The sequence below is a fragment of the Populus trichocarpa genome, chromosome 7 (genome assembly GCF_000002775.5).
Source record: "Populus trichocarpa isolate Nisqually-1 chromosome 7, P.trichocarpa_v4.1, whole genome shotgun sequence".
NCBI classification, from domain to species: domain Eukaryota; kingdom Viridiplantae; phylum Streptophyta; class Magnoliopsida; order Malpighiales; family Salicaceae; genus Populus; species Populus trichocarpa.
In genome coordinates, this window is record NC_037291.2 from 13,175,201 (window position 1) to 13,188,421 (window position 13,221).

General features: G+C 31.1%; 1 protein-coding gene across 2 annotated transcripts; it reads right to left on the minus strand.

The window, feature by feature from the left end:
• Window positions 1–4,716: 4,716 nt before the first annotated feature.
• On the minus strand, window positions 4,717–13,114 carry LOC7485066 (uncharacterized). 2 transcript variants are annotated; one of them, XM_052454774.1, is made up of 7 exons: window positions 11,911–13,114; window positions 11,317–11,499; window positions 11,038–11,100; window positions 10,773–10,840; window positions 6,194–6,330; window positions 5,881–6,070; window positions 4,717–5,337 (listed from the first exon to the last, which is right to left on the minus strand). In XM_052454774.1, exons 4-7 carry the CDS (start codon window positions 10,816–10,818, stop codon window positions 4,889–4,891), a joined length of 822 nt encoding a protein of 273 aa, XP_052310734.1. In that variant the 5' UTR covers window positions 10,819–10,840; window positions 11,038–11,100; window positions 11,317–11,499; window positions 11,911–13,114; the 3' UTR covers window positions 4,717–4,888. The 2 variants fall into 2 exon arrangements, with proteins under 2 accessions (XP_052310734.1, XP_052310733.1); XM_052454773.1 differs by having other exon boundaries at window positions 10,964–11,100.
• Window positions 13,115–13,221: the final 107 nt, after the last annotated feature.

Consider the following 13,221-nt stretch of genomic DNA (forward strand, 5'->3'; position numbering starts at 1 on the left):
AGCCTATGGGATTTTTCATATTTTCAATTTGATTATATATATATATATATATATATATATATATATATATATATATATATATATATGTATATGTCTTCAAAACAACCCTTTAATTTGTTTTTTTTTCAAATTTGATCCTTTTAATTTTGATTACAGTTTGTTTTAATTGAAATAATTTACCAAATTGAGATTTGTTTTCAATTTAATCATCCTTTAATTTATTTTTTTTACAATTTCTTCATTCTTCAGGTTTTTTTCCTATCAGATTTGATTCTCATTCTTTTGATTGCTATTTTTTTACTTCGAAAATTTTTAAAATTGATATTTTTTTTCTCGGCTTCATCCTTCAACATTAAATTGATTAGGAATTGAGTTTTTTAATTAAGTTCAGGTTTAGAATTTCACGGGTTGTGAGCTTGGAAGATTAACCTAGGTTTATAATATTCATCTAGGTTTGCTTGGTTTTTTTTTCCTTTTAAGCTCATATTTTTTCAGATTCATCCTTCAACATTTATTTAATTAGAGATTGAGCCCCGTTATTATTATTTTTATTTACTTTCTATGGATTTTTTTACTGATTTTAAAAATAATCTGGGTTATCTCGCTCTTTTACATTGAGTTGTTTGATAATTAAGCTTTAAAGTTTTATTTAATTTTTTTTTGCAGGACTACCTTGGTACACAACCAGGTTATAAATTTTGCATGTTGGCCCGGGTGGGCTTGGGTTGTTTTTTAGACCTTTTTTGGATTATATATATTTTATTTAATTTTGTCCTTCAATATTTTATTTGCTAGAAATTGAGCTTTAATTTTTTTGTTTTGTTTTATATGGGGGCTATCACGTTATCATTTATCTTTTCTTCATTATTAGATAAGATCCTTCAACATTTGATTTTTTTTATCTCAATTTCATATGTTAACATTTAATTGATTAAGAATTGATCTTTGTGCTCTCTTTTTTTCCCTTTCTTTAGGGTTACCTCAGTCTTATGTCAATGATTGTGGGGTTAGCGTGTGAGTTAACCTTGTTTGACTCGAGTTTTTATTTTCGTTGCATCTTTTTAAAAATTATTTTTTTTTTTAGTTTTTCCCTTCAATATCGTGTTGTTTGATAATTGAGCTTTATAATTTTATTAAATTTGCTTTTGGTAGGGTTACCTCCGTATCACGTCCAAGTCTCATATTTGGCGTGCTAACCTGGATGGGTTCGGGTCGAGTTTTTTTACTTTTTTTCATTGCCAATTTTTCTTCCAGTTTATCTATTGTCATTGTAGTTTTTTATTTGTGTTATTAAATTAATCAAGTTTATTAAACTCAATCAAGTCAATGACTCAAATCTCAAATCGTTTTTTTTTTTAGGAATGCTTGCATTGCCTTAGCATTTTTTTACGTTGAAAATAAATTCGGTCGGCCAGCGGTGTAGCACAGGCCGCCTAAAAATATGACATAATTTATAACAAAAAGATAAAAGTGGGTGAGTGTTTGGTTAAATATTAACTTTGAGGATTGAAAAGAAATAATCAAAATTAATCTTCTGAAAATTCCTGTTAAAAGTGTTACACCAAACCTACCATGAATAAGAAGGATCACAAGTCCAGTGTTTAATTGGTGTTCTTAAAGTCAGGAATGGCCGACTAATATTATTTCCTCACCAAACAGCTAAATCCAAATAAATTAATCCACTAATGTGCATAGTCAACAACTAGCCATTTCCTAATCATTCTCCTCTTTGATAATGGCACAACCCAAGATAATTAGAACCATAATCCTCCAATGAATTATTATATGCATGCATGAGAGACTCCTCTAAGTATTGAAATTCATGCATGTTTGTGCCTTGGCTTGCCTAGTTTTTCAATGCTAGACACGAGAGATTACTAGTCTAGGATTTGATAAATGGCATTAATTATCCTATAATTACCCTATAAATATCACCAAGTTAATCAATCACTTAACTTGCTCGTGATAGACTTGATTTGATCTGGTCGATTTAATAGATTAATTTATAATTTAATTTAATTTTAAAAAAATTAAAATAATATTATTTTAAATAAATTTAATTTGAATAAACTAGAAGAACATGGGTTAACTTTAGATTTTCTTGAAGCGACATATAAAATATTCTTTATTGGTCAATTTTTGTATCATAAATTATCATTTTCTTTTGACAAACAGCACTTATTTGACTATCAGTTTGATATGATAAAAGATTTTTCTTATCATGGAAGATTTCCTGTTCTCATTCCATTACCTGAAAGCATATTCAGGGATTTCTCGACACTTCATTATGCTTGTTCATTGTACTATGATATGACTTCACCACAGGAGAAAATCTTGTCTCTCCTTTGGAGAAAAAAACCCAGAAAATCTTGTATTCTTAATTAAAGAGATGATTTGCTTATAAACGGTTGATATAGGGTGCAGTTGAGATTGTTTTATAAAATATTTTTTATTTTTAAATATATTAAAATAATATATTTTTTTATTTTTTAAAAATTATATTTAATATTGATATAAATAATCTGAAAACACTAAAAAATTAATTTTTAAAAAATATTTTCAAAATACAAAAACAAAAATATTATGTGAGAAACAAACACAACGGATTCGTCAAGGAAATGATTAAGCTCAGTATTTTCTCTCCTCTCTCCCTCTTTATCTCAGCAAAAAAACCTCATCCTAGACGCTCTAATTTGGCCGGCTACTCTTAGCCGGCGTCAGCACTTTTATTGATTTTTTTTTATTTTTTTATGTTTGAGATTTTTTTTTACCCTTTTAATTATTTTTTGCCCTTTTAATTCATGTAATAGATGTTAAAAGAGTAATTTATTTTACATCAATTTGATGTTATTAAAATTACCATCTTTTTTACACATAGGAAAAAGAAGAAGAAGCATGAGCGATGCGTTAGGTAGCCTAAATTGGTTCGATTTTTCAAAGGATTAAATTAAACAATAGAAATAAAAGGAATTGCTTGAATGAGATTTTTTATTTAATTTTTATACATTTAACTTGAAACAATGAAAAAATAAAATCATATCAAAATTAGTTTTATTAATTTGAACTTAGTGCAAAATCTAACACATTTTTGACAACCTATTTTTATAATTACAAATAATCCGTTTATTCATTTAATCGATCCTCTAATCCATTCTCGTAACTATAATATAAATTATGGAAATATGATTTTTAAAATCCGGAAATCATACTACTAGGAGATGATCATTCTTGATATGAATAACTTACATTTAATAATTTGATCGAATAAAAAGCTAGTCTAATTATCTTAAATCATGCAATCGAGTACTAATTTGAGAATACGGTATAATCATGGACTAAAAAGAAAAAATAAAAATAAAAGCTTCTAGAGATTGAATTCCCATGAAAATTTCCAAGCCAAAACCATGGGTATTTTTCCTTTCTAGAGTTGTCAAAATGGAGGGAGGTTCCTTGTAGTGTACAAGAAGGAAACAACAACGAAAGACAGCCAAGATACAATGAAGCCTAACAACAACGAAAGCATTAGCATTTACCTCTTTCTATCTGCTACTCGGAGAAAAAAGGCTCTGCTCTGCTCTCTCTCCCCCTTGTTTTCTGCCTCCTGTTTCTCAAGAGCCACTGGTTTCTGCCTTCTACTAGTTAGTAAGGTGGTAACTAGTTAGTAAGGTGGTAGTGGTTGTTTTTCAAATAATTTTTCGTATCGAAATGCATGCCAATAAAAATTTTTTATTTTTTAAAAATTATTTTTGACATCAGCACATTAAAACGATCCAAAACATACAAGCCATATTAAATTTTAACAAAAAAATTAAATTTTTTAAAAACACGGTTTATACCATATTTTTAATCGGTTTCTAAAACGGCATCGTTGTCTTGTATTTTTCACTTTTTTGCTTGTGTGTCACTTTTGGGTTTGGTTTTTTTTTGGTAATATTTTGGATAGGCTTGGTGAGTATTACATTAGACCGAAGAAATTATTGGTCTATATATATTTCTTTATTCTTTCTTGGATCATACAAAATCTACCTGGAATCTGTTATTAAAGTCGACCTGAAGCCAAATCAATCCAAGTTCAATGAATCACGTTGAATTAATTGGGTTTATTTAAATCGATTATTTTTTTAAAAAAATCAAATCAATAACGTTGTGTTTAAAAAAATTAAAGTCGAATTACATGGGATTTTTTTATAAAATTAAGGTTGAAATTGAAAAGTTTTAAATTACAAGGATCAAAGTGAAATATTATATTTTAATAACTGTTACTTTTTAAAATAATTTTATTTATTGATATTAGCATATAAAAATAATCTAAAAATATATAAAAAATTAATTTGAAATAAGTAAAAAATTTAATATAATTTTTTTTAAAAAAATACTTTTAAAATATAAAAACAACCCTGCTCTAAATCTACATCATGAATAAAGATATAGGCTACCTAAATCGTTGATGAGCAACGTGGATACCCTATATGATATAGCAGGAGACAAATCACAATTAATTAGTTGTCCCTTGACTTTATGATCCTATTTTAGCCTCTTGTTTTATTGAATATTATTCAAGATAAACACATTTTAACGACAAATATCACTAAATATCATCATCACAATCATGATTAACAGCCATAACTAGAGCTATACCAGAAGAAGTCTGTGAAATGGCTATCAATTGAACCAATGATAATCGAAGAGGGCAAAAAAAAAAAAAAAAATTCGCTCTAGAGAGTAACATGCTTAGCAAAATTAATGTAATCAAAACGTGTATTGTTTTTGCATATATACTTGGTAACATTACATTACAAAAAGCTCAAAGAACTTGAGTTGTCGTGTCTGTCAAAATTAGGACTGGACTGTGTAGCAGCAAAATGTTCAGCAACAATTTACGCCCATGCTAGAGAGGCTGACTAGACAAGCCAGACCCGCCAGACCCACCACCCCAACCCCTTCTCTTGGGCTTAACCATTGGAGGTGACCACATGCTGCTGTACCCATTTTTAGCTTCCCTATTTTCTCTGTTGCTGTAACCAATGTTAGTGGCGCTTGCGACTTTGCAAGTCCTGGATAGCCATTTGGACTGCATGTAAGTGCTAGTCCTCCATGGAGGCAAATGGAGCCCTCTCTCTTTAAGGGACTGTTTCGCTGCTGAGCAAAGCAGAGAGATTATTTTGTGGAGTTTGTCTTCACTACCCACAAAAAATAATGGGAGTGTGTCTGTTAGTTCTTTGTAGAATGGTGTTGGTCTTGCCAGTTCGAATTGGGACCTGAAGTCTAGGTCCACTATGAGCCTCATTGTGCCACCATTCTCATCTTCCAATGTGATGTCAATGTACTCGTAATCCCCTGTTAAACAGCATTAAAGAAGAGAGTTGATCACCGCACAAAAAAACAAGAACATGAGATTCGCAAGATTAAAATTATTTCCCTTGGACTCCACACCAGGTATCTATCTACCTAAGAGCCAGTGCCTGTTTTCCAAGATCTCCAAAGATAAGGGGTCCTTGTCAACACCAAGCACCCTTTTCAGAGTGTAAATCACAAGGCATGGCTGGCTTTTTTTTCTGATTAGGACGAGATCATATTTCTCTCCTCTGAAAATTCTTGGCAATACCAATGAAAACTGTTTGAATAATCTCCTAGATGAAAATTGGTTGATGAGAGAGTTATTTTCAAGAAACAGCATATTGATACGGTCACGTTCTTGCTCATAAATAAAACGGTCTTGTGAAAACTAAAATGATCGGGCAAAACTCAAACTAGCTAGGCTAGACTCTTCAATCCAAACAGATGTGCAGTGATGAAAATGAGAGAAGCTATAGCCTTGAATATGTGTGTATAAGAGATCAGAGAGAGGGGCGGGGGCGGGGGGGGGGAAGAGAGACCCACCGGCAGGGCATCCTAAGGAAGTGACCCATGAAGTCTGACAAAGGGAAGCATTGAAACCATCCATTTTCAGCCTCTTCATGAGCCACAACTTCTTACTAGTTGTTTTCTCAGCATCACTTTTGCTTCTCATATGCTTCAGTAGAGTCTCCAAAACCTCAGCCTCAGCTTCTGTTACTATCCCAAGTATCTCCTAACCAACACAAGATCATACAAACCCCGTAATGTTAGGAGGCACACATAGACGAATACAAAGCCAGACAGAGAACAACAAAGAATATTTCAAAACACAGAACAATATTTAAGAAAAAGGTACCTGTAAAGTGAGATACTTGACTTGGTTGATAGAAAGGCAGTTTGAGGAAGCAGTAAATGTGGGTGCTGCTGATGATTCTGATTCTATGAAGTCACGCACCATTTGTACCAGCCTTTCCTCTTCTAAGCTACCCATCCCTTCGAAGTTTGAACAAGAAAACTTGATGAAGAGCTTATCTTGGTTTTTCTTCGGCTATTGGGTTCTTGAAAGTCTTGCTTTATAAGCAGGCGGTGGAATTTTACAGCCTTGTGAGGATGACAGATGAGGTCATAACAGGAGGGGGCACTATACCTCTATATATGAACTTTATGAAGTATATCCATGGTAATATATGGTAAATATTGCTAGCAAACTATAAACAGGGGAGAATAATACAAGAGGATGTCCTTAGATTTAAGAGGGGATGAAAGCTCCCGTTGTCCTTAAGTCTTTGATCATCTCTTTAACTAGTTATAGTTTTAGGTTACTTCGCCCACTGTGCGATAGGTCAGACAAAGATTTTTTTGAACATGAAAAATTCTTAAGGTGATCTTTTTTAAAATAGAATGAGAATATATTCGATCAATTTTAATATATTAAATTTATGATTTAAATTGTAAATTTTAATAAATTTAATAATATTTTTTTAAAAAAATTTAGTTATATGATAAATAAATATAAAAATTATTTTAAAATTAAATAAATATTAAAAGATAAAATTGAAAAAATCATTAAAATAATAATATTAAAAGCTGAAACTAAAAATAAAAAAACTAGGTGAAGCTACCTGCGTATGAAAACAAAATTAAATTAATTATCTATCGAGTATCAAAATATATTTTATATTCAAATAACAATAAGGCAATGTTCCATTATTTTTTAATTAATTTGGATGTAAAAGTGAACTTTCAGCATTTCGAAAAGCGAGATCTTCTATAGGGGAAAAGGCTTGCAAAGAATCTCCTGATTCGACGTCTTATAATTTAATTTTTATAATTATTTAGAACTATTTAATTAGTCAATGTCGTATAACAATTTAATATATTTAATATATTAGGTTATGTATCGTGTTATAGCTATTTTTTTTTAGAAAAACCAAAAATAAATATTGTTTAGCAATTTAAATATCTAATGAGATAAAATTTTAAAAAATTGTTTTAAACTTCTTTGTTCTTATGTATTCATGTTTTTTTATATCAAAATATCCCTTAAATTAACAAAAAAATAAATAAAATGTAAAAGAGATATGAAACTTGAAAACCTTATAAAAAAATAAAAAAAAATTGTATAAAAATAATTCAAAAAGGGAAAAAAAAAGGGTAAACAGCCATCCTAATTTAAAATAATATATACAGATGGCTTAGTTTTCTATAATCTAACCATCATTGGTTGCTGAAAATTTGAGTTTGATTTTTTTAGCATAAAACCTATTTTCATGTAAAAAGACCTAACAAACATCTTTGGGACTTCCAAAAACCCAATTATTAACCCAAAATAATTAAAAAATATAAAATCAAACTAGGAAAGATTTTTCTCGTTTGGCCCTAATTTGTTTTTACACGTAAGATTAAAGTTTAAAACAATTATCATCAAACTTTCATCGTCGAATGAAACCTATGAATATTAAAATCGATGATTTTTCATGGCTTAAATTAGTGTCAACTGATAATTTTCTCTCTCTTCAATCAAAATTCGATGACTTTCTCTCCTCTCTCATGACTTATTAGAACTCAAATGTAAAAGAAATAAACTTTTGGATCAAATTTAAAATTACAAAAATTATAGGGACTATTAAGGTAGGAAAAGAAAAGTATGAGAAAGAAAAAGAATTCACCTCCCCATTTTTACATTGTAGTCATCTTTTTTTTCTCTCTTAATAATTTTTTACAAATTAGGCATAAAATAATTCAACTAGAAAATTTAAGGACTGAACTGGAGAAAAAAATTAGCGCTACTGTAGATTGCTCGGTGCTAATGAGTCATTTTAGTAAATTTACTAGATAGGTGATTTGCGTTACACCGCTGACTGAGCCAATTTTTTCTGAACATAAAAAAAGATGTTACGATGATGACTGTGCTTTTAAAAAAGCAATAAAAATATGAGATTCGGGTAACTGATTCAACTAGGTTTAATAAGCTTGGTTAATCTAATAATATGATTAGAAAAAAAAACATCGACAACAAATAAAAAAAAAAAATCAACAATGATTTAATGCGAAAAAAAAAGCTTGTCAATACCATGGAAATATATCTTTTCAATAATCTTAAAAGATCCCTATGGTTTTATTTGTTAACATAGCAAAAATTAAATGAGAATGAGATGATCACATAGAAAGAGAAATGAAAAACATATGTATTCTTAGCAAATAAAATGTCAAATGATGAAATTAAAAAAAAAAAACAACTCAAGTCTATCCAAGCCAACAAGCCAAATCTGTGGCCTAATTGTGAGACTAAAATAACTTCATGAAATGCAAATCAAATAAAATCATGAAGCTTAATTCTTAAATGAACCATATGTTAAAGCTACGAAATAAAAAAAAAAACTTTTAAAAAAAACCAACATTAAAAAAAGACTCGAGTCAACCCTGGTAAACCCACCGAATCCATGACTCGAGACATGAAATCATGATGAATCCATAGAAAGGAAAATGAAAAAATGACGAATACAAATCCTTGACCAACACAATATTAAAGGATAAAATTGAAAAAAAAATTAATATTAAAAAAAGACTTTAAAAAATTGAATGCAACCTAGTCTAATCTCTTAAACATGTGACACGAGTTATGAGATTGAATTGAACCATAAAAGGTAGACCCAAAAAATCATAAAGTCAAATTCTCAATCAATCAAATAATAAGAGGTAAAATTAAAAAAAATCAACCAAAAAGAATAAAAAAAATAGAATTGAAATGAATAAGGATCAAAATTGATATAAAAAAATAAATCAAAAGTTAAGACATGAAATTGAGAAAAAAAATCATTCAAGAAAAGTATAAGAAAAAAAACAAATAACAATTAAAAGAATGAGAACAAAATTTGATATAAAAATCAAAATATCAAAGGATGAAATTAAAAAAAAAATAATCAAATTTGATACAATCAAAAGAATAGGAGGACAAAAAATAAAACTAAAAGAAAGAACCCAAGTCAACCTTGATAAACCAGCCGAATTCATGACTCGAGAGATGAGATCGAAACAAATCTATATAAAGAAAAGTGAAAAATAATGAATGCAAATCCCTAACCAATACAATTTTAAAGAATGAAATTAAAAAAAATTAAAAAAAAACATAAAAAAAATTAAATTCAACCCGGTCTAATATTTTAAATCCATAACACAGGTCATAAGGTAGGATTGAACCATAAAAGGCAAAAAAAAAAAAAAAATGAAGCCAAACTCTCAATCAATCAAATAATGAGGGGTAAAATTGAAAAAAAAATCAAAAAATAAGGGTCCAAAACAAAAAAAAAGTTGAAAAGAATGAGGATCAAAATCGATATAAAAAAATTAAATTCTGATGGATGAAATTGAATAAAAAATTCAATCAAGAAAAGTATAAGAAAAGAGAAAATAACAATTAAAAAAATAAAGATCATATTTAATATAAAAATTAAATGTTAAGGGATGAAATTAAAAAAAATAATACAATTAAAAAAATAAAAATTAATTGTGATAAAATTATAAAACTAACCACATATTTTTTGATTTTCTACAAGGAGAATACATTTCTCAAGGCTGAGGAAAGAGAAAAGAAAAAAGAGAAAAAAACATTAACAGAGCTCCATTATATAAGAGGCAGCGATACACGTCGCATCATTGTTAAGAAGGCCAGCGAGATGCTTTGAACGCCACCTTAGAATGTGGTGTTCGGCGGCGAGAGACGCCTGTGGCTGTTATTTCTGATATTCATCAGTTCTAGTTTTTTTTTTCCCCTTAATTTGGCACGCGGTAAAGTGGTTTAGGACCGTTATCTCTCCCTGGGATAGACACCTGTGGCCTTTACTAGAGCCTGATTACTGATCAGAAACTCGAGCTTGCCCTAGGCGTAACAGGATCGAACTGTATGGCCAAGGTCACAAGTTCACAGCGCCTTCTTCACGTGCACCGTGGCTTTTACAATAATTGTTCCCAAAGATTTTGCTTGCTATAGTTTTGGTTTCGGATTTTTCATGTACTAGAAATTTGTCTGTATCATTAACTGGACTCGGTTTGGATTTTGTATGTATTATTTTAACTGGACTTGGTTTGGATTTTGCATGTATTATTTTAGAGGTGTGCCAGTAGTAATAATCTGGAAATTAAGAGACCTAATTATATGAAGTATCAGGTAGCTGAACAAGACTAGAAGTCATGCAAGTCTTGCAGAAACGCCCTTGTTTTCAAAATCGTACAACGGTCCCTGACAGAAAGAAACTGTGTTTTGAAGGTTAGGTCATGGGTTTTGGTGGGGTAGGCAAATCGCACGACCTAGATTTTGTCCTGTGGGAATGCAAGTAATAATGGGGGGACACTTCAACAATTGATTATATATTGGATTTTGTGACTGTTAAATCAATGAGAAGGGCTAAATCCCCAACAAAAACAAGATATGATACCTGAAATTGATGTACTAGGATATCTTGTGTGGGACTGCGACTGCATGAATAGAAGCGACCACCTCGGTCTGTAATCATGAATTAGGCATTTCAAGGTTTAAGGAAAAACGTTCGGAGAAAATTATGCAGAAGACTTGATAATAAAATAAATCCTAGCAGAGAAGCAGTTTTAGTTGGTGAGCTTCTCATACCATGTCAAAATTAATAGACCATTGTGTCCGCTAGAATCCCACACGAACTGAAGGTTAGGTAAAGGAGTCCTCACCTATTCAGGAAAACGAACCCAGGTCCATAACGCAACACTTGGTAAACTTTTGCAATTGATAATCTGTTTGAACCATGCAAAATTCAACTTGTAAGTTCCAACATAGAAAAACACTACGAAGGAGCAGTATTTAGTGTTTACTTTTGGTATTACAGATACAGGAAGGCTTCTATGAAAGGGGGGAAAAACTAGGAGAACAAGGAATGACAATGAAGTAGATTACATGCTTCAACTGCATGGCATAAATTTCATTAATAGAGGGCAAAGAACTGATCTTACAAGTCATTGAAACATAAAGTTCATTAATTCAGTTGGGCGAACAAGAACTCTGTTATTGTCAGATACTAAGATCAGCAACCTGGAAATGATCTTCCTATTCGATGTTGCGCAGCAAATTGAACAATTGAAAGACAGCTTTAGATGGCACAACTTGAATCTGGCTCTCAAACAGCATGTACAACCCTGAAAGGAAAGTGCCATGTACTTCAAAATTTAATGAAATGAGGACGACTCGTGTGGAAGAACGAAGCATCATAAGGGGGGGAAACGGTAGCATAGAAACATGGTCATGGATGCCAGAGCATCCTACAGCCTAATTGCTTACCATATTGCATATTCCAGGTTGAAAAGCACGGTGTAGATTTTCAAAATAAATTTCAGAATTTATATTATAACTTTGATGGGAGGTTTATTTATCTTTTCCTCTTCTTTTTTTCTAATTAACAAATACATTTTACATAAGAGATGAGGAGCACCTTGGTTTGAAAATGTTGTTTTTTCATCTAAGGAAATTTCCGGCTAACAAATTTTTTTTATAACACTTAAACAAAGGGAAGCAACTAGAGTAGTGAGGCAGTCCATAAGGATTCTTACTGTCTGTTTAGATGAACCACCAACAATAGTAACTTTCAAGAAGCATACCATCTCATCAAACCTGAAAACAATGCATCAAACATGCATAGTCACGTGGAGATATAAAAATTAGTGAAACCAAAATGTCCATGAATCCATGGAAGTGAATTGGAATGAGATTGTGCAACCCTTTCAGTTATGCCGAATGAATTGGCTGCTCTCAAGACTTGAACCTAAGGCCTTAGGTTCCAAGAAATGGCCTCTGTAATGCAAGCATTTAAGCAGCTATTGAGAGCATTAAAATCAAGATCTTGAGTAGCCTTGGTGAAGAGGCAGTAGATCCAGCACCTTCAGTAATCTTTGGAAGTACATAGATAGCTATGCATAGGAGCCAACACGAGACACACCCAGCAACAAGCATCCAAAGAAGTGCAGCACACCTCATGTCCCAGTTATCAGGAGCTTTGACGAATCCCTTTGAATTATCCATGGCTAAATGCCTAAATGTAACATCTCAAGATTCACATCACAAATGAAAAAGCAGGAATGTAAAAGACCGAAGTGCATGCAGAAAGATATATCAGCGAAATTTCAAGAATTGCACTAGCGTTTACTAAGAAAACAAAGACAATAATTCAATGAAAACAAAAGGACAGATTATTAAATGCATGTTCTCAGTATGCAAAATGACACAGAATCCTCCATGAAACCACTGATATCAAGCTATATTTCCATGGATATGAGACTTACTTTAACATGAGACCCGGCTATTATACTTAGCTTCAAAAGTAAGAGAATGCTATCTTCTTTGCAAAGTACTGTAATACCCAATTAAAGAACAGAATAGATGAAATACTACGATGCCAAGCAAGTTAGGGGTATAAATGATGGCCATAAAAGTTTTACATAATGTCCCAAGACAAAAATCAACAGTCAAGTTTTTGCATATTTTATGCATCCTGCGGTATAAATACAAAGAAATGGATTGTTATCACTTATGAATTGTAGACGTTGTGAGTTGAACATGAGCTGATTTGATACACAGTAAAAGCCTCTGCAATAAAGCATTCAATCCAATGTTCTAATTCCAACATAATGGGTCAAACTGAATCACAATGGGGCTGACAGAAAATATAGCATCAATACATAAAGCAACTGATCGCAGTACTTGCTTTTCTACAGATTATGCGCCAGCAAATCATAAGAAAGGTGAAATGCATAATTTCCTTTAAAAAAAATTAGCTGGCAAGATTTCCAAAGGGATATTTTTAAAGTAAAATAAAAAGAGCACGCATGGATATTTTTAAATGAAAATACTTGTAAAGGAAAGAC

What these genes read in the sequence shown, in the direction of transcription:
- LOC7485066 (XM_052454774.1), bottom strand. Translation starts at nt 10,818, where the DNA reads ATGCAGTCGCAGTCCCACACAAGATATCCTAGTACATCAATTTCAG. An exon ending in TCAAGTATCTCACTTTACAG is followed by an intron (nt 6,071 to 6,193) that starts GTACCTTTTTCT and finishes TGTGTTGGTTAG; the next exon opens with GAGATACTTGGGATAGTAAC. An exon ending in TTCCTTAGGATGCCCTGCCG is followed by an intron (nt 5,338 to 5,880) that starts GTGGGTCTCTCT and finishes GCTGTTTAACAG; the next exon opens with GGGATTACGAGTACATTGAC.